This window comes from Motacilla alba, chromosome 5, assembly GCF_015832195.1.
Source record: "Motacilla alba alba isolate MOTALB_02 chromosome 5, Motacilla_alba_V1.0_pri, whole genome shotgun sequence".
NCBI lineage: Eukaryota > Metazoa > Chordata > Aves > Passeriformes > Motacillidae > Motacilla > Motacilla alba.
This window is the reverse complement of record NC_052020.1, coordinates 56849798-56870181: the sequence shown is the minus strand read 5'-3', so window position 1 is coordinate 56870181 and position 20384 is coordinate 56849798. Positions and strand designations below refer to the sequence as shown.

Genomic DNA, 20384 nt, shown 5'->3' with positions numbered 1-20384 from the left:
CTGGAGCACAGGAATGTGGAGCTGGGCTGTGCTGCCCTGCCACATCCCGTCCCCTGCTGTCACAGGCAGCATGTGCCACCGCCCCACTCACTGCTCACAGAGCCCCCTGGCACAGCCCAGGGTGTTCACAGCCCTGAGGCACGGTACCCTCACCTTAAACCTGTCTGCACCCTGCTTTTGGCAGAAACAGGAGATAAAGCTTCTTGTGCTGTCTCACAGATCTGTGCAGCTGAGTGCCCCTGTTCAGCTGTGGGTTTGTTTGTGTGCTCTTGAACCGTAGCCTGTTTGGTTTGGGGCATTTCTTTGATTTATCTGGCATTCAGGAATTGGAGCACCTTCAGCTCTGGCCTTGTCTGTGCTCACAGGCTGCTATTGGGATTGCTGATGGCATCCTGCTCTCAGCAATGGGACTGAGCTTGGGACCCACTGTTATCCCATGTGACCCCTGTTTTCTAACCAGGTGGGTGTAGAGCTTCATTTAATTCTTTCCAGCACCTCCTTGCTCTAGATTGTGATGGTGATCACACACAGGGCAGTGTAAGGCAGCAGAGCTGAGAAAGGAGCCAGAGGGTAAGTCCTGATGTTGTGTCAGAAATGAAAGGATTTAGCCCTGAACACAGATTTTGCTCAAGGAACACACCCCAAGCACAGACCAGACACCCTTTATACCACACCCTTCTTCTTGTGGGGTTTTGTTAATCAACATGAATTAAGAATGAAAGTGAGGGAAACAGGATCCTGGGGTCTATCACTTTAGGCTGCTCACCAGGTATTTGCCCATGTCAGAGCAGCAGCCCAGCCTCTCCTGTGTTTCATTCCTTGTAAGCTTAAAAATTCAGCCTGTGGGAGTTTGACATGAAACAGGTGTGTTTAGAAAGAGATTTTTATTCAGTCGAGTATGTCATCAGCTCTGTAGATCTGTCAAGTTACAGGATGACAAAGACATAACAAAACCAAAAAAAAGCTTTTTTTTTTGCAGTCATGCAATATGAAAAGTTTCTCAACCTTAGCCCAAGTACAGCAGGATTTCTTACATGCTCGTCCTTACTTCCTCTTCCTTGAATAAGAGGCATCAGCATCCTGGAGGGAGAGGACATTAAATCAGTATTTCCCCACCCTCTGTTAAAAACAACACCGTGAGGGCAAGACTTCCTTTGAAACAGCTTGTGACCATGGGCAGTTACAGTGTGAAAACAAAAAGTTTTAAGCTGCGTGTGCCACCCTTACTTTTGTATTTCCTGTTCTTGCAGTACTTGAAGATGGGAGTAGTTTTTTGTACCAAAAAAGAATAAAGAGCATCTACCAGGGCAGGATCACTGCCCTGCACATCAGGGCTCTAAGTGTGACTGAGGAGCAGTGCAATCCCAACATTCCCACAGCAGCAGAGTGCCACAAGCCAGCAGGGGCGCGAGGGGCACTCTGCACACTCACAATTCCACTCTTGAAGTTCTGTATCCTCCTCTTGCCCATCCTGTTCATGAGCCACCAGGCCCAGGTGGGCGCGTACTGCCACAGGTAGCACACGGCCAGGTAGGGGTGGTCGCTGATCCAGGCCTCCTTCACGTCGTTGGCCACGCTCACCAGGGTGAGCCGGGCACAGCGATCCGTGGGCATCTTGTGGGACTGGTCCCCGCTGTTCTCGATGGACTGAGGGGGGACACAGAGCAGGGAGGGGTTAGAACTGCAGCCCTACGAGCGACAGAGGGAGGAAAAGGGCCACGATCCATGCCACAGATATATTCCTCCTAGTTTCCCCACAAGAACTCACCCAGAGAATGGGGCAGGGGAGCCCATCCCTCGCTATCCTCTGGTTTTCAGTGTGGGAACACTTTCCCCCTTCCTTTGGCTCAAATTTTAACCCTTTTAATTAATGCCTCCATTGACGGATTAAAGGTTTTATTAAAGGCTTCAGCAGGGCTTCCACTTGATGGGGACTGTTGAACAAGTTCCCCCATCTGCAGCTCTGAGGAATGGGAACTCCTCAGTTCCCAGCTGTGCCTGCCCCATTCTACTACAGGTTACTCAAGTGGCCAAGTGAGTAGGTGAGGTCACATTCCCCACAAAGTTAAATATTCCTGCCAGTTCTCTCCCTCTCAACCAAGAGAGAAGCAGCCAGCTGCTTCGGAGCAGGGACATCAGCCTGTCTTGTCACTGTGTATCATTTAATGAACATAAACCACCGCCCTGTGAACTTGCGCACATTTCACTCCAGCAATAACAGGCCACTCTAGCACTCTGTCCTTCTGTTTCACAGGGCAAAAGCAGTTCTGGCCTAGATTTGCTCCTCCTCCCTGGTCTTCTGCCACACCGAAATCTGAGGAATGTGTTTTGCAACTTTCACCATTGTTCAAAAAGTACACTTTTCTTCCACGCAAGTCAGAAGTTTTGCAACACAAAAATCGTTCCAGAACTCGATTCAACAACGGGAGATCCCCTCCCCCTCACTAGTGGGTCATCCTGAGCTTCAAATCGATTGAATTTCGGGCAGATTACAGTCTGATGTATCACGGTAGCAATTTTTGCCAGCTGCTTTGTCAGACAGCCTTTACTAAAAGCCATTGTGCAGTTGGAAGGTTTTGCTTTTCCTCCTGGAACAATCCCTAACAGGAAAGGAATGCACAGCTCGTGTCAGCTGAGCCGGGGCTGTGCCAGCAGCAGCGTCACCCACCAGGGCACAGCGTGACCCGGGCAAACAAAACCCTACCTGCGCAGCAAGGACAGCACTCCCAGGCAGAGCTGTGTCCAGAAAACCCCAGCTTTCCCCCCAAAACTGCAGCACAGGGGCTGTACAATACATTTTACTAGACTTGGGTTGTTTGTGTTGGAAGAGAGAAGGAACAGCAATTATCAAACTCAATTTTCAGTTGATCGCACCAAGAATTACATGAGTTCTGTACAACTCAAAGCATTCCTTGGTAAGAAGACGAGGTTAGTGTTTGCAGGCAGGACAAAACCAGAAAAAAGCACCCCACAAAAGGATCACTGGCCCCACAGCAGAAGTTGGGTTTGTCACAGCAGAACTGAGTCGTTACCTTTGCAAGATTCTCAGTGAAGACATTTTGGATGATCTGGGACTGCACAGGCCCTGGGCAGATTTGGATAATGCTTATCTCGGGGTAGTCAGTCAGCTCAGTCCGCAGAGAATTAAAGAATCCCTAGAAGACAAAAATACAGTGAAATCTTCCTTTCCCGTGTTTTCTGCAAGGTTTAGCTGATGACATCATTTCATACAAACTTATACTGTAAAGATAACAAGATTCCACTACAAGCAATTCCTTCTGTTTTCTTTGACTTTTCACACTCAATGGCTAATTTAGCATTTTTTCAGCAGTTACAGACATTGATATATAAACCAGTGAGGAATCCAACCTCATCTGACCAAATACCAAGTAATTTCTCTAAACTACAGCCATATTCTGCTGTCCCTGTGCTGAGGACAAGCCTTTGTTTGGCAGCGGAAAGGCCACCAACCCTAAGTATTGCAATATCATGGAAATTACCTTTTGCAGGTCAATTGCTGTTTGAGGTGACAATAAAGAGCTTACACAGTTTCTATGAAGTAAGTGGCACTAGTTTATTTAGGAAAAGGTGGAAATTTTTCAGCATGGCAAAGTCAAAAATGCACTCTGACATTTCAGGGGGGTAATTTGCAGCACTGAATTTGCTACTGAGTTTGAAATTGTCTGCCACATAGATACAAATCTTATTTCAGCTCAGGAATATGCTACCAGTGTATCCAAGTTAAACCAAAATTACAAAAATTGTGAGTACTTCTTTTCTTTAAGCTAAGAGAGTACAAGGTTTGCTGTAGCAATTCACATTCAAACAGCAACTATTATGGGAAACATGGCCAGTTCAGAAGGGTGCATTACTCCAAAGCTGTAGTCAAGCACTCTGGAGGATGATTTAGCCAACACCCCATCGTGTCGTATCTTTGACCTGGCTACCAGCAGCCCCCCGTATCTATTCCAACACGTAATTTTGTGTCACAACAGAGACACAGAGTGAGCACAGGCTGATAAACTTCTCCCACTGCAGTAAAATTTTATCACTTTACTCCCATCCAGCTTTGGAGGAGGACTGTCTGGCTCAGAGCTCTTCCCTGAGCTGCAACACAGGCTAAAACCAGTCAGATATGGGCCTGTGGTGACACAGAACCAGCAGCTGGGACAAGCCACCAAAGCTCAGCAAGGAGCAGCACACTCTGACCAACAACAGGGGCTCCAGTTTCCCAGTGGCTGGTGGCTAATTCCAATTTATACATTCCATACAGGCTTTGCGGTTCAGTTCCCTAAAAACATTGAGCATGAATTTAAAGTTGTGAGTACCCATAGGGCCCAGATCTGGGGCTGGATCTTCAGAGCATGTCAGCAAAGCCTGGAGAGGACTAAATTCTAATACTGGAAACTCATGTGCCCAGAAATCTGCTCCTGGACAGATGGGAGTGTGCTCCTGAACACCCAGCAGTTTTGGTTTAAGAAGCCAGGCCCTCCCCTGGCTCCCCCAGCCTCGTGTGCACAAACAGGGCAGTGTTTCATCCAGCACTCCAGGCTAATCCTGCATCCCAACCTGCACCTTCCTCATCCCCTTCCTTCCCTGAGAGACCCTGAGCCCACTCCTTTCAGAAAAGCCCCAAACCCCCAGGCTGTGCAGTGCTGTCACAAAGGTGGTGACTCAGTCCAGCTGAGGATAAAATCACACCCAAAAAGGCACGGAAGCCCCCATGTGCCCACCACTCCCTGCCATTGGAGGTGAGGAACAGAACTGGCTCCCATTTTGCCTGAAGGGAACACACTCAAGATGCACTTCCAGGAGTCAGGGAGGGGGAAGAGCATGTGTCTGGGAATAGAAGGGATAATGATAGAAGGGAAGCCAGAGCACTGCTCAGTCACTTTTGACAAAGCTCCTACACCTGCTCAGATACTGGGAGGCTCCTGGGATCCAAGCTGTACCTAAAACTGGGCACCTGAGCAGCCACACAGAGGCACGGAGCAGCAGCAGGCAGCTCCAGGGCACTGTCAAAGCCAGGGTGATTCCACTGAAGGCTGCACAGCCTGTAAACACAAAATGCAAGTGGCCAGAGATGCCAGCGAGCTCCTGGTGCTGCTCTGCAGCCATTCTGCTGCCCCACATCCTTCCCTCATGCTGCTGCTCCAAGGTTTTACACCAGACAAGTGGCACAGTCTTCACCAGCAACACAGGAGGGCCAGGACACTCACTCACCCTAAATCCTGGCTGATGCACACTGCCAAGGGCCTCTTGAAAACCAGAATCTCACATAGACTCAGTCCCCTCTGGAGGCTCTGTGTACAGTATGCACATGTTTTCCAATTCCAGCACTTATCCTTTACTTTCAAAGATAGCTGGTATGAAATTCCTCTGCTTCCTCCCAGAAGAGGAGCTTTAAATTCCTCAGCAAGAAAAATAAGGGCTTCCTCTTATTGAAATTCGGGCAGGGACAGACCCAGATTCGGGAGCAGTAAAGGAACTCCAGGACAAGAGGAAGGACCTGAGTGTTTCCAGCAAGCCCAGATGAAGAAATTCCACTAAAGACCAAAGAGTGAACAGAGAGAGGAGCTGCTGCTGCTCAGTCTGTGTGCTTCTTAGACAAGTTCCTGATGAAGGAACATTTTGAAGGCCACAATTCCTGATCCATGCCACCAAGGAGATGAATTACAGCTGGGTGAATGGCACATGATCTCCATGAGCACCCTCCCTCCCGGAGGGAAACTGCACCAGGCAGATGCAGACTCCCGTGGGCTTGACTCATGCTCTTACAGCACTCCCAGCACTGGAATAAAGGGTAATTTCATCAGTAGAACATTGTTGTGAAGAATTCCAGTTGGCATGAATCAAAGCATGATTGTTTCAAGGACAGATTCTAATTCCAGGCAGAATTCCTTCCTTCCTCCTACAACTGCCATTTAAAGGAATTTTTAAAAACCTGAAAAACCACTCAAATCAAAAAACCCTAAGAAAAAAAAAAAAAAAACCAAAAAAAACAAACCCAAACAAAACCAAGCAAAAGAAAGGACTTTTTCAAAAAGAGGTGTAATTAAGTTTGCAGCATTAAGTGTGTCAGTTGTGATAGACTCCAAGGCATAAATTAAAAAAAAAATACCAAAAAAAGCCAAAAACCACAACAGACAAATCCATGCCAGATGGGCTCACATATTTAGTAACTGGTGGCCAAAACACAACCTTCAAGAAGATCTTAGAATACAGGACAGGTGGATACATGCTGGGAAACCTGAACAGGGAAAGCACCACTTTTTGCTTTGGCTTATTTTTCCCCTCCCTTCTTCCAGTCTCTATTTCTTTTTGGTCACCATCAGAAGTGGGTTACAGGGCTAAGGAGGGCTGCCATTCCTACAGAATTCCTTTATCTGAACTGCCCGGGTGAAGTTTGTTATTTCAAAAAGTTTTTTCTTGTTTTGGGGGGCTTCATGCCCCCATCTAGCTGTAACTCCAGACTGATCAAAGATTTTCAGGCAGAGTATTTCTAAAACCAATACTGCAAGTCCTGTTTCAACACCTGCAATTAGCCTTTCTAGACTTACTGTGAAAGAAATAAGGAAGTAGGTTTGGAGCCTGGCCTAGTTATTGAGCAGAGGTAGAAGCTAATAAAAATAGAAACAGTTCAGTCAGCTTATTTTAATTAATTTTAGTAAAGTATCTCTTTAAAGCTTTGTCTGTGGTCTCAATCTGAACATGAGATTGAGAATTCTGAGTATTTTTAAAGCAACACGTGAATTCCTTGTGCTCTGCAATTAATTAGCCATGCTTAGCCCAACTGCACCACACCCAAAGATAATTCAACTGAAAGAACATTTAATAAATATAGGAGCATGAAGGGAAGTCAGGCTTCTGCTCACTGCATTCTTCTAATTTTAATCTGCCAGGCTAAACCCAAAAGCTGGCCTGTAAAGGGCAAGTCCAGCATTGCCACTCTGGTGAAGAGCAGCAGATCTCTTCCCATCACTAACTGAAAAATATTTTTAGCAGAGACCTGTCACCATATTCTACATCTTATATTTTCAGTAGGCTTTGCAGTGTCAGCCACTTGTTACCTTTTTGTTGTTGCTGGTCAAATTGTCAAAAAGGTATTGATCCCTTGGCTTAAGCACTTGTTTGTTCTGTTCACGTGCTGAAATGCAGCAGGGAGTAAGAAGATGCCAGTTTTTAAATCACCACTGAGCACACCTGAAGTTTGTTTTACTGAGATCAAAATGTACATTAGCAGGAGGCCAAACAGTGGTGAAAGACAAATATGCCCAAACAAATTTACTAGTTCAACAAGAGATTCCTCAATGATACAGGCAGAAAATTTTCTGAAACCCTCTTTTATGTTTTTCTACTCAAGTGACACTGCTTTCAAAAACTTTTTCCAGGCAGCGTTGAGTGCTAAGTGTTAGGCAGAAGGTAACTTCCTATGGCACTGTGAGCTGGCAGCTCTTCACACCACAGAAGGACACAACTCTTGGGAAGAGTCATTCAGCTGTTCCCAGGAATTCTCATTTCTCTGAGCAGTCTGCCTTACCACTCGCTGTTCTCACTTCACTGTCCTAAAGATCTCCTCAAGTCATAAAACCCTCACCAGTGACTCTTTCTTCCTAAAAGAATTGAGAACTTTAGGGCTCCGTATGGAGCAGAATAATGCTCTCACAGAGGTATTCCCTCATCTGAAGGCCAGAGACCAAGGTTTTGTGTTTCACACTGGAATTTAACCACGTAGTGGTTAGAATCAACTAAGCTGGCACTTGCATTCCAGTAAGGGAAAAAAATCTACAGTGGGAACTATTTCACATTTCAGAGCAAATTAATTCTGAAGGACCTTCAATACCTGAGGATGTTGCATATGCTGTGTGAAATTTCAGGTGAGACTTGTGTTCTCTGCACAGAACAAAGCCCTCTGCTGCAGCACTGGCACTGGTCCTCTTAATTAACTTAATTAACTTCCAGCCTGTAACTCACCTGCAGAGCGTGCTTGCTGGCACAGTAGCCGGTGGCAAGAGGAGCTCCCATGATGCCCATCACGCTGCTCACAGTGACAATCTTCCCTTTCTTCCTCTGGATCATGTGGTTCAGGACATACTTGGTCAGGGAGATGGTGCCCAGGTAGTTGAGCTCAATGATGGCATTGTAGACATCCAGGTTGGTGTCCACGAACAAGGAGCGTTGTGAGCGCCCACCATTGTTGACCAGCACGTCAATCTCCAGAGAGATAAGAAGATAAATTAATATAAAAACAATTTCCTTTCATATTTGTGCTTCCTCAGGCAATTCAGTGAGTGTTTAGTCCTTGGGAAGGAGCGGTGATTATTTGTTTGCTGATGAAAACCAGAAGCAAGCAACAGAAGGGATAAAAATGCAGGTACGTTTTGGCAAGTTTAATACTGAAGCTGAAGGAAGGTGTAGAGGCTTCTGAATTTATCATACAGTAAAATAAAAGTGAAATATGAGCATAAATGCAGGTCTAGGAGACAAAGAAATAAAAGCTTAACCCCAGAAGCACATCTTACCTTGCCGAAGTGCTTGAGCACACTGTTGGTTGCAGCTTCATGAGAGGATCTGTCAGTCAGGTCGAGACGCAGAACAAGGATATCATTTTCACTCAGGCTGCTAATCTCTAAAAAACAACCATCAAGGGAAAGGGAGCTGATAAGATTCCCAACATTAGAACTGAGGGAAACATAGCATGCTTTTAAACACCACATTTTCACAAAGAAGACACCAAGAAACCATAACATCAAGTTGGAAATAAAATGCTTGCTTTGTTTCCATTTTGACCCCCTCACAGAATCTATTTTTAATCTGTTCCTACCAAGTGTTTTTCTCACTATGTTTTAGTATGTGAAAAGCCTGACTTTATTAAACAGGCTTTGTAGCACAATACAGAAGTTTCACTTCTCCAAATAAATTGCAATAGTTAGGAGCAAAATCCAACTGAAATTTCCACTGAGGGATTCAGAAGCATATTGGGAGCCCTGACACTTTGCTTGGATGTCAACAGGTCAAGCATGTTTATTCCTGACAGCAGGACTTGGACAATTCACACCCAAAACACAACATACATACCTGAGCAGCTATGAGGCAAAGTCTACAGAAGCTGAATTATTGGGGGCTTTTTGGGAGGAGGTAGAAGACTTTTGTTTAACTGGCAGCTTTTAACATATCCATGCCCTGAAATAAAAGTCAGCTGCCATCAAGTTCCAGCCTTTTTGTCACGTTTTCCCCCCACTGTCTCTTCAGAACAACTGACCTTTTCCACAGAAGGCATTTCCTGAGCAGTGATTTGGTTACCCTGGGGTTTTGGGGCAGATGACTCACAAAACCAAAATCTTCATCGTTTCAAGCTTTTTTTTAAACTACATCTAACAAGAATTTTTACATGATTTCTATTCGTTTGTTAGTGCTATTTTTTCCATGAATCAATTCCTAGCCACATCTAGGTGTGGTTGCTCCCCTTTAAGCAGCTGCCCTCTTCAGAGAGCCCCAGGCTTTGACTTTTTAATTACTACTTCTTGCAAATACAGAGCAAGCTGAACTTTGTCTTAACAGTGATATAGAAATAAAGAGGTTACTTAAACCCACGAGTTGCCTCTGTTCAAAGGTCGTAAGTATTTAAGCCACTGGTTAAATAAATAAATAATAAACCCAACTGTCTGGTTTAATGCTAGTAGCATTTCCATTTATTGCTCCCTCCAACTGCTCCTTGTGCATTTTCTCCTCCATTTCTTCCAGAAACACAGCAGTAAAATGTAGTTTAAGCTGCCCTCTCAGGGGCACACCTCTACCTTAGGCTGCCTGAAACAGATTTGCATGGCTGATACCTGTTGGGGTGTGGATATTTCTGCCATGGGTTAACAAGACCACAGGACCAGCCCAGCTGTGAAATCTACACAGGGGAGAAAGGAAAGAGCAGAGCAAGAGACACGGGCTGCTGGCAAGGAAGGAGGTGCTCTTTTATAAGATGTTAGAAATGTCTGACATCAGGAAACTTTCAACCAGAGACCTTAACCAGGATTTCCACATTCAAACTGCATCTCCAGCAGCTTCCTTGGTTCTTTTGCAGGGTGAGGGATCCTTGCTTCAGGCAGCTTTTACAAAAACCAAGCATTCCTGTTACCCTTTTCTGAACTCCCTCTCCCATTCACTATCCCACTGTTTTTTCTGGCTGATGAGCAGCACTGTGCCCGGTGCAGAAGGCACATATAGGTCCCAATTTATGCACTGCCAGAATTGGTGTTCCTCATTGCTTTTACCTACAAACCCTAATATTCCACTGCCCCTTTTGCCTGCTACCAAAGTGAGGTTTTAAAGGCAACAATTACGATATCCAGAAAAAACATTTGGTCCCAAGTGGGAGACCTTAGTTTAAAGTTCATTGCTTGAATTTCAGATTAACAACTGCTTTCAATAGATGTTAATCCCAGGTAGCAGTTTCTCATAACGTGATAAAGATTATAGCTCAGAGTAGCATTTTCCAGCTCTTCTGCATTTTCTCTTCTGTCTTTTCTTTCTCCCTTGTATAAATGGCCTTTGACAGAGGTTGAGCTTCCAGCAGAGGCTGATCAACGTGACCTCCTGGGGTCCATTTCAACCTCAATTACTGTATAATTCTTGAATTTATAGGTTGCCTGTCACTCATTGGGCCTATCCATAATTAAATCATATTTGACCTTTGCCAAACAGAGAAACATCCCCTCCTACTTTATTTTTTTCTTATTGGGGTTTTTGAGAGAAAACAGCCTCCAACATTTCTGAGAAAAGAAAGAGAAAGAGTGGTTGGGGGAAATAGAGAAGCCTCTTACAGGAGCTGAGAGAGTTATACAAGTTGTTTTCTCTCCCTCCTGCCCAAGTGCAGTGAAGTGTTGAGCATATGCATGACTCAACAGGGATTACCTCTCCCTCTCCCTCTCTCTCTCTCTCCCCCTCAGCTTTTAAGCAGTGTAGAATGCACAAACCTGTACCACAGGGTGGTGTCACTAAACTTTGAACAAGATATATGTGCTCGTTTCTGGCACTGCTCAGCTGCTGCTGTGTTCAACCTCTTCAGCAGGCATGTTGCAGCCCATGAGCTCAAATTATGCCCCATAAATCAGCCAAATTCACACTGATGTTGCACATTGCTGCTCAGGCTTCATCCACCCTGTGCTGCTCAAACCTTACAGGACAGTCTTGAACTCAGCTGCCAAAAGAAAACATGCAGGTGGAAGCAGGCACAGGCCACCCAGGAAGCACATGGACAAGCATGCAGAGATGGAATCGGGAAGATCAACACCCAGGTGGAGTTGGAACTGGAATTTCCACTGGAGTTGAGGAATGGGAAGGGCAGCAAAGGCTTCTCAGGTGCAGCAGCAACAAAAGGGAGGCCAAAGACAGAGTGAGCTCACTGCTGGACAGGGATGGTGAGGAAGAAATGAAGAAATGCACAGAAGAACCTGAGGTACTCAATGCCTTCTTTGCCCCAGTCTTCTCTGGCAAGATCTCCTCTCAGGTCTCCCACACTCCTGAGGCTACACTCTGGGGAAAGAAACACTACCAGAGTCAGACAAAGCAGGGACAAAATGCACCTACAAGCAGAGCAAGATATGCACCCGTGATTTCCAACAGCTGACCAATGTCCCTCCTCTTTGGAATTTTCCTCTCCCCAGGGACAGCATGAAAACAAATGTCACAAAGCCTAATCTCGGTCCTTGTGAAAATGACGTGACAATTCCTCCTGAAAGCAATTTCCAAGGAAGTGGAGGACAAGAAGGTGTGTGGGAAAAGCCACCACAGATTTAGCATGGCCTGACCAACTCAATTGCTTTTTGTGATCAGCTGTGGCATCCCTCCATGATCAATATGTTTGAATATCTTTGTTAATGACCCAGATGATGGGAAAAAAACACAGGTTTTCATAAAATTTTGTTTTAACATCAAGTTCAGAGGAGCAGTCCTTCTGCAGGGTTGGACTGCCATGCAGAGGCACCTTAACGAGTTCTAAGAATAGTCTGACAAACCTCATTAATCTCAATAAATGAAAATGCAGATTTTTTTCACACCTGGGACAGGACATTGCTCTGCAGTACTGCAGACCAACACCCAGAGGGTCAGATCTCCAAGCAGGACCCGGGTCCTGATGGAAGGACAGCAGCAAGCTGAGTGCAAGCCAGCAGCTGGCTCTGGCAAGGACAAATGCTAATGGGCTGCACTGATGAAAGCACACTGAGTGAAAGTGATTTTATGAGCTTCTAAGACTGCACCTAGAGCACTGTGCCTAATTTTGGACCCCCTAGTTCAAAACAAATACTGATAAACTGGAGATACTGGAGCATAGGCCTGCTAAGTTGGTTGGGGGGCTGGCACACATAACAGTCAAGGAAAGAGTCGGAAGCTGGATTTACACAGCCTTGAGAAGGAAAGGATAAGAGTGGATGTGGGTCCAATTACTACCTTCCACTACTTAGAAGTTGGCTGTAGAAAACATGAACTGTCATAGAATAGTTTAGGTTGGAAGGCACCTTAAATGTCACCTCATTCTAAACCCCTGCCACGGAGAGGGACACCTTCCACTATCCCAGGTTGCTCAAAGACTCATCCATCCTGGCCTCGGATGCTTCCAGGGACGGGACAGCCACAGCTACTCTGGGTAACCTGTCCCAGGGCCTCACCAGCCTCAAAAGCAAGAATTTCTTCCAAATATCTAATCCAAACCTGGTTTCTGTCAGTTTAAAGCCACTCCCCCTTGTCCTGTCACTTCCTGCCCTGGTTATGTTTCTGTGTTACTGAAGAGTTTCCAATATTCCTACTAATCAGACCTTCAGTTAAAGCAAAGTTCAGTAGCAAACATTTGCAAAGCACAGGGCTGCATAAGACTTCCGAGGATGTATGTATAGCACAGCTCAGACATTCACAGGGACAGTGAAAGTTGGCAGAGGCAGAAATCATCTCAGATAAATCAACGCTCTTGGCCCACATGACTTGAAATAATATTTCTGAATACTCCTCAGCACATCCCACAAGTATTTCCTGAAAGTGCCTATCCAGGACTGCAGCTGCTGCCAGCCTGTCTCGTGTCATCAATTTTGCAATCACAACAAACAGCCATGGACGTAAATGGTGTTGCAGACTTCTGCTGACCATTGCATCACACAGCACTGGCATTTTGTCACAACTGCCACTTCACCACACTGTCATCACATGTCCCCTGCCTCTTTTTAAATATCAGACTCTTTGGGTGACTGCTTTTTGGAGCCCTCAGAAAACAAAACCAGGATAAAAGGAGTTGTGAATTTTTGAAAGTTCCTTGAAAGCTTTTCTGAGCAGGCTGCTGCAGCTTTCAGCTTTCGAGACATGTCTAGGTGCTAATCCAAGAAAAACATCTGATTATTCTCTAGTACACATTCCAAGTAGACTGTGGACATTCTGTCGACATTGCTAAGACTGAACTCTTGGTGTGATAACACATTCCACATAAAATACTCCATCCTGATCTGTAGAGGATAAATAGTCTGAAAAAATGCATAATGTTAATCATGTTCAAACCTTCTATCTATCAGCGTGAATTAACTGCCTATTCCTCTTGCTGCCAAGCCAGAAAACAGGAGGGAAAAAGAGAAACAGGAGGAATGAAGCCAGACCATTGAGTCATCAGGCATATTTAAAGCTAACTGGAAGATAACTGGAACAGTTAAAAATTTTGCTCCACATTTTTTTTCTCTTGATTACAGGAGATCCTCCTTCTTCCACATTCTTAGAACAACTTTTTCTGAACATTTTTATTAGTCCATTTTGGGAAGAGCAAAATCAGTTTTCTCTCTGCCTTTAACATTGACAAATCTGAAGAAAGAATATTCCTTAGCTGCAAGCAGCTAGGTGGTTTGGTTCTTTACAGGATGATACCCCTGGGATTGTTTCCTCCATTCCCCACAGTATTTATTCCATTTCTTAATCTAGTATCTCACAAGAGCACTTGCAACTGATAATGAGATTTTTAGGTAACAGTGGCTGATGTAGGAAGTTGAAATGCATGTCTATACAAAGGCTTCTCACTCACAAAAAGAAGATACCAGCTCTGTATAAAGTTAACTTTGCCCATTAAATTTATTCTGGTGATATGTAGGTTAGTGTTCCTGTGGCAATTCCAGCCCAGCCAGGGCGGAACTGCTGGCATGAAGTGCTAAGTTGTACTTACGAAGGCATTTCTTTTTCACTCTCTGCAGCTCATCCTCCCTTCTGGCAGAGATGGCAAGCAAGGCTCCCAGCTTTGCCAGCTGGTAAGCCAATTCTTCTCCGATGCCACTTGAGGCTCCTGTCACCCAGACAACTTTGCCACGCAGTTCATGTTCTATCAAAAGAATCAAGACAGCAGTTCACACGTTGCCAATGCTAGGATAAACATCTAACTCACTGCAGGGTTGGAATCTGGTTTTGTTTTTAAGAAATATGCTCATTTTGGGGGGTATTACAAAATCCTGACCTCTTTATTTTTTAGTCACATGCAGTTGTGAAATTGTTCATAGTTGTTCTGTTGCCGTTTGAACTTTGTTCCAAGGCTGATCTGAATAAACACAGGTTATTTACCTGATGGAAGGAATCTGATTGCATTTCTGCAGGTCATTCACACATAACAATTCCACTAACCTCATAAAAAACAGTTTCAGAGGAAAAGGGGGAAGAGAATTCTTGGAATTGACAGGAAGCAGTTACTGTATTGCAAATACAAACAAAAGCCTAAGCAAGTCTTTCAAAAAAATGTTTCATCCTAAAAAAATGTTCCAGAGTAATTGCTGACTGAGTAAAATTCTCTGAACAGAAAGACAGCTAATCACAAAAACCCAAATGTGTTTCCATCCACTTTGTTTAGCATCTGATGCAGGTTAGCTCCTGCACTGGCCAGGGCACAGCACACAGAGTTTCCAAGGTGTAAATTCACACGTGGATTCCCCAGCTCCTGCCCTGACACGTGTTTTTAACCTGTAGGAAAATTAAGAGCATCCTGCTCTGTTTACAGCTCTGCTGATAATGCCTGTTCCCACTTGCCTATAATCATTGCCACTCCATGGTACACCTGGGCACTGGGAAAAGCCTTTGCTTTCCAGACCTACATCCAAAATCATCCAATACCACAGATGGCTGAAAAATCACTCAGGTAATTCTAGAACATGATTTAGGGATGAAAGATCACAAATATCAGAGCACTTTCCAGAAGGAATCATTGCCTGACACGTGTCTGGGTTTCTCAAGATCAGCCATAGTGAATATCAGTCTTGGGGAAAATCTGACTCACTCAGAGCACTCCTGACAGGAGCTCTTCCCTCTGTTTCTCAAGTTTGTGCATTCCAACATCTAGCCAACCAAGAAAGATTTCAAGGCATAATTCAAACATCGAGCCAAATGCAGTTCCTGAGACTTAAAGCCAGTTCCATTCTGAAAAGGCCCAGAGTAGCATTTTTCAGCTCACTGAAATTTAACCACTAATTTAATTTAGGAAAAAATACTCCTTTTCCACTGTGGCTGAGACTGCTTTTACTTCCTGCTCTCTCCAGTAATCAGTTCCTGGTTCTCTCTACACCACACTGTGTTTCAAATTTCTACTTTTGGACTCTTAATGACACAAATCCCACAAAGACACCAGCACCAAAGCCCTTTACCCTTCAGACAAAAGCAGTGAGCACTCAAGACTGACTGTCAGAGCTCAGCTTGACTTTGTGGGGCTGGCAGTAAGTATTATTTGTCTTTTCTTAAGCTGACTGCATTTCAGCCAAAAAAATCCCTCCTAAACCCAGGCTTTTGTGGCTTGGGGTTGTTTGGAGTTTCTTGTTTCTAAAAACACTAAAAACAGCAACAGGAGCCACTTCCCAAAGGAGAGATGGATTCTAAGGTGATGAACTAGGGAGGTGGAAAGAGATTCTGTTGAAGTTGTAGAAATATCCACTGTGCTCATCATTAGAACAAATGGCTGCTGTCTGTAAAGCTTATTCACACCCTTTCCCTACAGTTTTATTCCAACATATTCCAAATTCATTGATTTAAACACAATAAACATGGGAGTTTGCCTCTCCTACAGCATTTTTTCCTGCAGAAAACCCGGGAACACAAACACTACACAAACAAAACAACACACAGACATAACTTCAGCCCTGCTTACCACACTCATTCCTCTTGCTACTGAAAACAAATCCGCTTCCTCCTCCTACCACTTAGTTTCCCTGTTCCCAACCTGTCTTGGGCAGCTTCTCAGCAGTTATTCAGGATCTTGTTCTGTGAACAGAATAATTAACTGAGATAAGGAGAGTTTTCCCACCAATTCCCCAGAGCTGATTGTGTCCAAGCACTGAGCTGCTGAGAGTTAACACAATGGGAAACCTCAAATGCTGGTGCAGAACAAGTACCAAACCATCAACTTTGCTCCAGAATAAATGTCCTGTTGTTGTTGGAAATGAGTTTAAAAATTAACCATGCCAAATTAAAAAATAAAAGTAGATTATGCCATTACTAACTATTAACTACTGTGCTACAAGGCATAACAAATGAGAGGCTGAACTGACTAGCACTGCAAGTAACCCAAAAAGTTGGTTTGTAGTTCTGCTTAGAGTTTTTTCCAACATTTTATGGCTCTTATAGCACAAGGTTGCAGTGTCATTTCTTTCAGGAAAATTATTAGAAGTAGGGAAGTTTAAAACAGAACATCTACTCCAGAGCCCTAAAGAATCATACCATTATTCCTAAATTTAAGAGCCGGGTTTTCATACATGGAAGGTTTCCCCTTAGTTTGATAATATTAAGCTGCCTGTGAAAAGCACAGGGTTTAGGGTGACTTCTATGCAGAGAAACACAAAACAAGGAAAGGCATCCAGCACCCAAAAATCCTCCTGTCCTGGCCACACACATATTCAGAGGATGGGAAGCAATCCAACACGTGGATAAATAAATCCAAAAGTCAAATTTCCCTATAGAATTGAATCACTGAATTGGAACAAGTCTTACCTATATTAAGGCCTTTCTTTATAATTATAGTTCATAGCACAAGAAGCACAGGAGTTTAGTCCACTTTCTTCTAAATGCCTTCATCTCCAAGAACTTCAACACCCATAATAATGTTGTAGAAGTGATAACACAATATAATGTCTGCAAGAATTATATTATCTGTCTGCAAGAATTATATTGTTGTCTGTCTCTAACAACACCTTTAATTAAAAATTAAGGGATCCACACATTATTTACCTAGGCACCCTACATTACATGCACAATATGGGGAGAAGCAAAAGGGGGATTTCATGAAACGTCTTTTCTAGTGTTTGTCTCTTGTATTTTCCTACCTGGTTTGTTAAATGACACCATTTCAGTTAAATATATTACTTAATAACAAGCACAGGCACTGGGGGCAAAGGGGAGGTGGCCAAAACACAGCTGACCTCTCATGTTGACAAAATTTTGCCTGATTCTTTTTGTATTACATGTTAAATCAACCCCATCATAAAATTACACTACACTGGTCTTTGCATGGGAATTTTTAGACTACTTAAAGGGTTTACAGGCCTTCAATAATTCTGAAGGCTACATTCAAATAACACTTTGTCCACCCAAGAGAGCTCCTACATCTTGATGCATATTGCACATAGATCCCTCAGGACAAAACTTCAGTTCTGTTTGTATTAGTCAAGATTTATCTCACTTCTCTGCCCGGATTCTTTCCATGCTCTTTACAAAGTCCACACACTAAGATTTTTTGCAGTTCTGTTACAGCAAGGGAATGTCCTGATGGAGTTTGGGCTGAGTACTCAATTAGCTGTAAGAGATTGTTCACACTGATTTAAATGCAGTATTTTTAGTGCTTTATTACTTGTGCTAGTCCACCTAATGGAGAACAGAAAAGGATGCTCATTCGCAGGAAGCTTCTACTGAGAGCAGGAGACAAGGATGTCTCAAGTTTGTCCCACTCTTCTCTCCAGCTGTTCCTCACACCAAACTTCACCTGCACCACCATCCCCTAAGGAACCATGGTCCCAAGCTCAAACCTTCACTCCACCACTCCCGGTCCACCTTCATTCCACGCAGTCCCTTCTCCCTATCTCAACCCAACAGCCCATTTCAATTCCCACATGGGATATCCTATAGTGCCTCTCACCCCACCTTCTGGCCCCGATCTCCACCTCCAGCTGAACACCCACAGCCAGCAGCTCACGGCAGCCACAAACCACCCCAGCAGGCTAAACCAAGGGGGGACAGTCACAAATTTGTGCCTTTTCTGACCAAAAGCCTCTATTAAGCGAACAAAACCTATGATTTCTAGGGTTTTGATTTCTAGGTTTCTAGGTCCAGAAATAGGGAGAATCGCAGTCAGAATAGAAAGTTCAAGAGGAGCAAGAGCCAAAAGTGCCTGTCTGACAGCGTTTCATTGAACTTTTGTCCCACTGGTGACCAAGGCAGCCGCTTACGGAGATGCAGGGACAGTCCCTGACAGCATCGCGTGCCGGGGCTGCTCCCTGGAGCCCTTCGGAGCACAATCCACGGAACAGGAAACCCTGTTAGCCCCAGCATTACTAACACTCATGTTTACTTCACCGTAAACACTGCCGACAGCCCTGCGAACGCAAGATCTGCTTCAAGATCGCCGGACAGGCTGCAGCAGCAGCTAAACAGGCTACAAAGCCACTCGTCTGGGCCACACGGGCCAGGCACCCTCGTCCCTTCCCGAGCTTTCCTTCCACACCGTCCCTGTGCTCAGCCGCTCCGTGGGACCCTGCCAGGGCCGGGAACCTGCCCAGAAACTGTGCAAAACAAACAGTTCTGGGCCAAAGGACCCAGCCCTCGGGCCAGAGCCGCGGGAGCTCGCGGCTGCCCCGAAGTGGCTTTTTGGGAGCCGCTTTGCCGGCACGAGGGGCACCACGAGCCTCATCCAGGTAAAGGGCAGGTAAAGCACACTTTTGGAGTATGTTTATGGCATGGTTATGTTTATGGATAACCCCACTGGACAGCTGATGCCACCAGCACCCCTGTGCTCCCCGCCACCCCCTTTCCCGAGCGCCCCGCTCCCACCCCCGGTCCCACCGCGGTGCCCTGCCGGGGCTGCTGGCGGGCGGCATTACCTGGCTTCTTCCCCCACCTCTCGGCCCAGAGCAGCGTGAGGTCCCCGTCGGCCCTCAGCCAGCGCAGCAGCTGCACCAGCAGCGCCAGGAGGGCCCCTCCCGCCAGCGCCAGGCACAGCGCGCACCCCCACGCCATCGCCGCCGCACCGCCACCCACCCGCACGGCGCCCCTTTATCGGGAGCCGCCCCCGCTGCCGCAGCCAGCGCCGGCCTCCTCCCCGCCTCCCTCCTGCCTGCCTTCCCTTCCAGCCCCGTCCCTCCCTTCCCCGGCCGCTCCGCTCGGCCGCGCTGCCCCCGCGGCGGGAGGCGCTCCCCGCCCGGCCCCGCGGCCCCAAGGCTGCGGCGATAAGCGCGGGGTCCGCGGGGCACAGGCCGAGCGTGCCGCCGGCGGTGAAGGTCGGTTTCTGGGAGCGGAGCGCTTTGTTTCCCCTCCCGGCCGTGCCCTCAGGGCAGCCGGGGCTGCCCGACCTTTCCCCGCGGCAAAGAGCGCTGCCCACCGCGCGACCCGGGCAGCGGGACCGCGTCCAGGGCTTGGCTTCGGTGTGCAGAGACCAAACGCTGCTCCGAGAACAAAAACCAGAGCCCGTTTTCCTGGAGAGCCTCGTTCTATCTCTACGAGACACCGGCGATTCCTTTTCCCTCTGGAGCTCTCCGAAGGCTTCCAGCCCAGCTGCAGCCACCCCCAGCCCCTGTGACAGGTCACATCCTTTCCCTGCCCAGTTCCTACAGGAATGCTGCCCTTGGACTTGCCTTCTGTTTCCCCACCCCAGTTCTCACATGTACCCACTCTGGTCAATGTTTCAGACCTTGGGCTCCAAAATTCATGGTGGTGGATACCCCCAAGTACTAAAACCACCAGGGACTGCAGCATTTCTGGTCATCACGTCACTCATCTACAGTTCTTAATGACAGATTTGTTAGCGGTTATGTGCAGACGTGAAAAACTCTGTTCTTACTGCTTTAATGTACCAAAGTATTTCACAAGAGGAGGTATAGACGCAAAAAAAGAGGCTGGAGAGGGACCTTTCACAAGGACACACAGTGATAGGACAAGCAGGAATGGCCTTAAGCTAAAGGAGGATAGGTTTGGATTTGGTATTAGGAAGAAATTCTTCCCTGTGAGGGTGGTAAGGCCCTGGCACAGAGTGCCCAGTGAAGCCGTGGCTGCCCCATCCCTGGCAGTGTTCCAGGCCGGGTTGGATAGGGCCTGGAGCACCTTGGGATAGTGGGAGCTGTCCCTGCCCACGGCAGCAGGGCTGGAACAAGATGATCTGAGAGATCTCTTTCAACCCAAACTGTTCTGTG

At 46.0% G+C, this 20384-nt stretch overlaps 1 protein-coding gene across 1 annotated transcript; it reads right to left on the bottom strand.

Annotated features, from left to right (window-relative positions):
* Window positions 1-867: 867 nt before the first annotated feature.
* DHRS7 (dehydrogenase/reductase 7) lies at window positions 868-19243 on the bottom strand. The gene is made up of 7 exons (XM_038137999.1): window positions 19080-19243; window positions 14183-14335; window positions 8523-8629; window positions 7975-8214; window positions 3033-3155; window positions 1432-1647; window positions 868-1080 (listed from the first exon to the last, which is right to left on the bottom strand). Exons 1-7 carry the CDS (start codon window positions 19213-19215, stop codon window positions 1045-1047), a joined length of 1011 nt encoding a protein of 336 aa, XP_037993927.1. The 5' UTR covers window positions 19216-19243; the 3' UTR covers window positions 868-1044.
* Between the last annotated feature and the right edge of the window lie 1141 nt (window positions 19244-20384).

Excerpts from the sequence above, each read along its gene's own strand:
- DHRS7 (XM_038137999.1), bottom strand. The coding sequence starts at position 19,215 with ATGGCGTGGGGGTGCGCGCTGTGCCTGGCGCTGGCGGGAGGGGCCCTC. Across the intron at positions 3,156-7,974 it reads CCAGCAAGCACGCTCTGCAG|GGATTCTTTAATTCTCTGCG; the intron begins GTGAGTTACAGG and ends TTTGTCTTCTAG. Across the intron at positions 1,081-1,431 it reads AGAACTTCAAGAGTGGAATT|GATGCTGATGCCTCTTATTC; the intron begins GTGAGTGTGCAG and ends CTCTCCCTCCAG.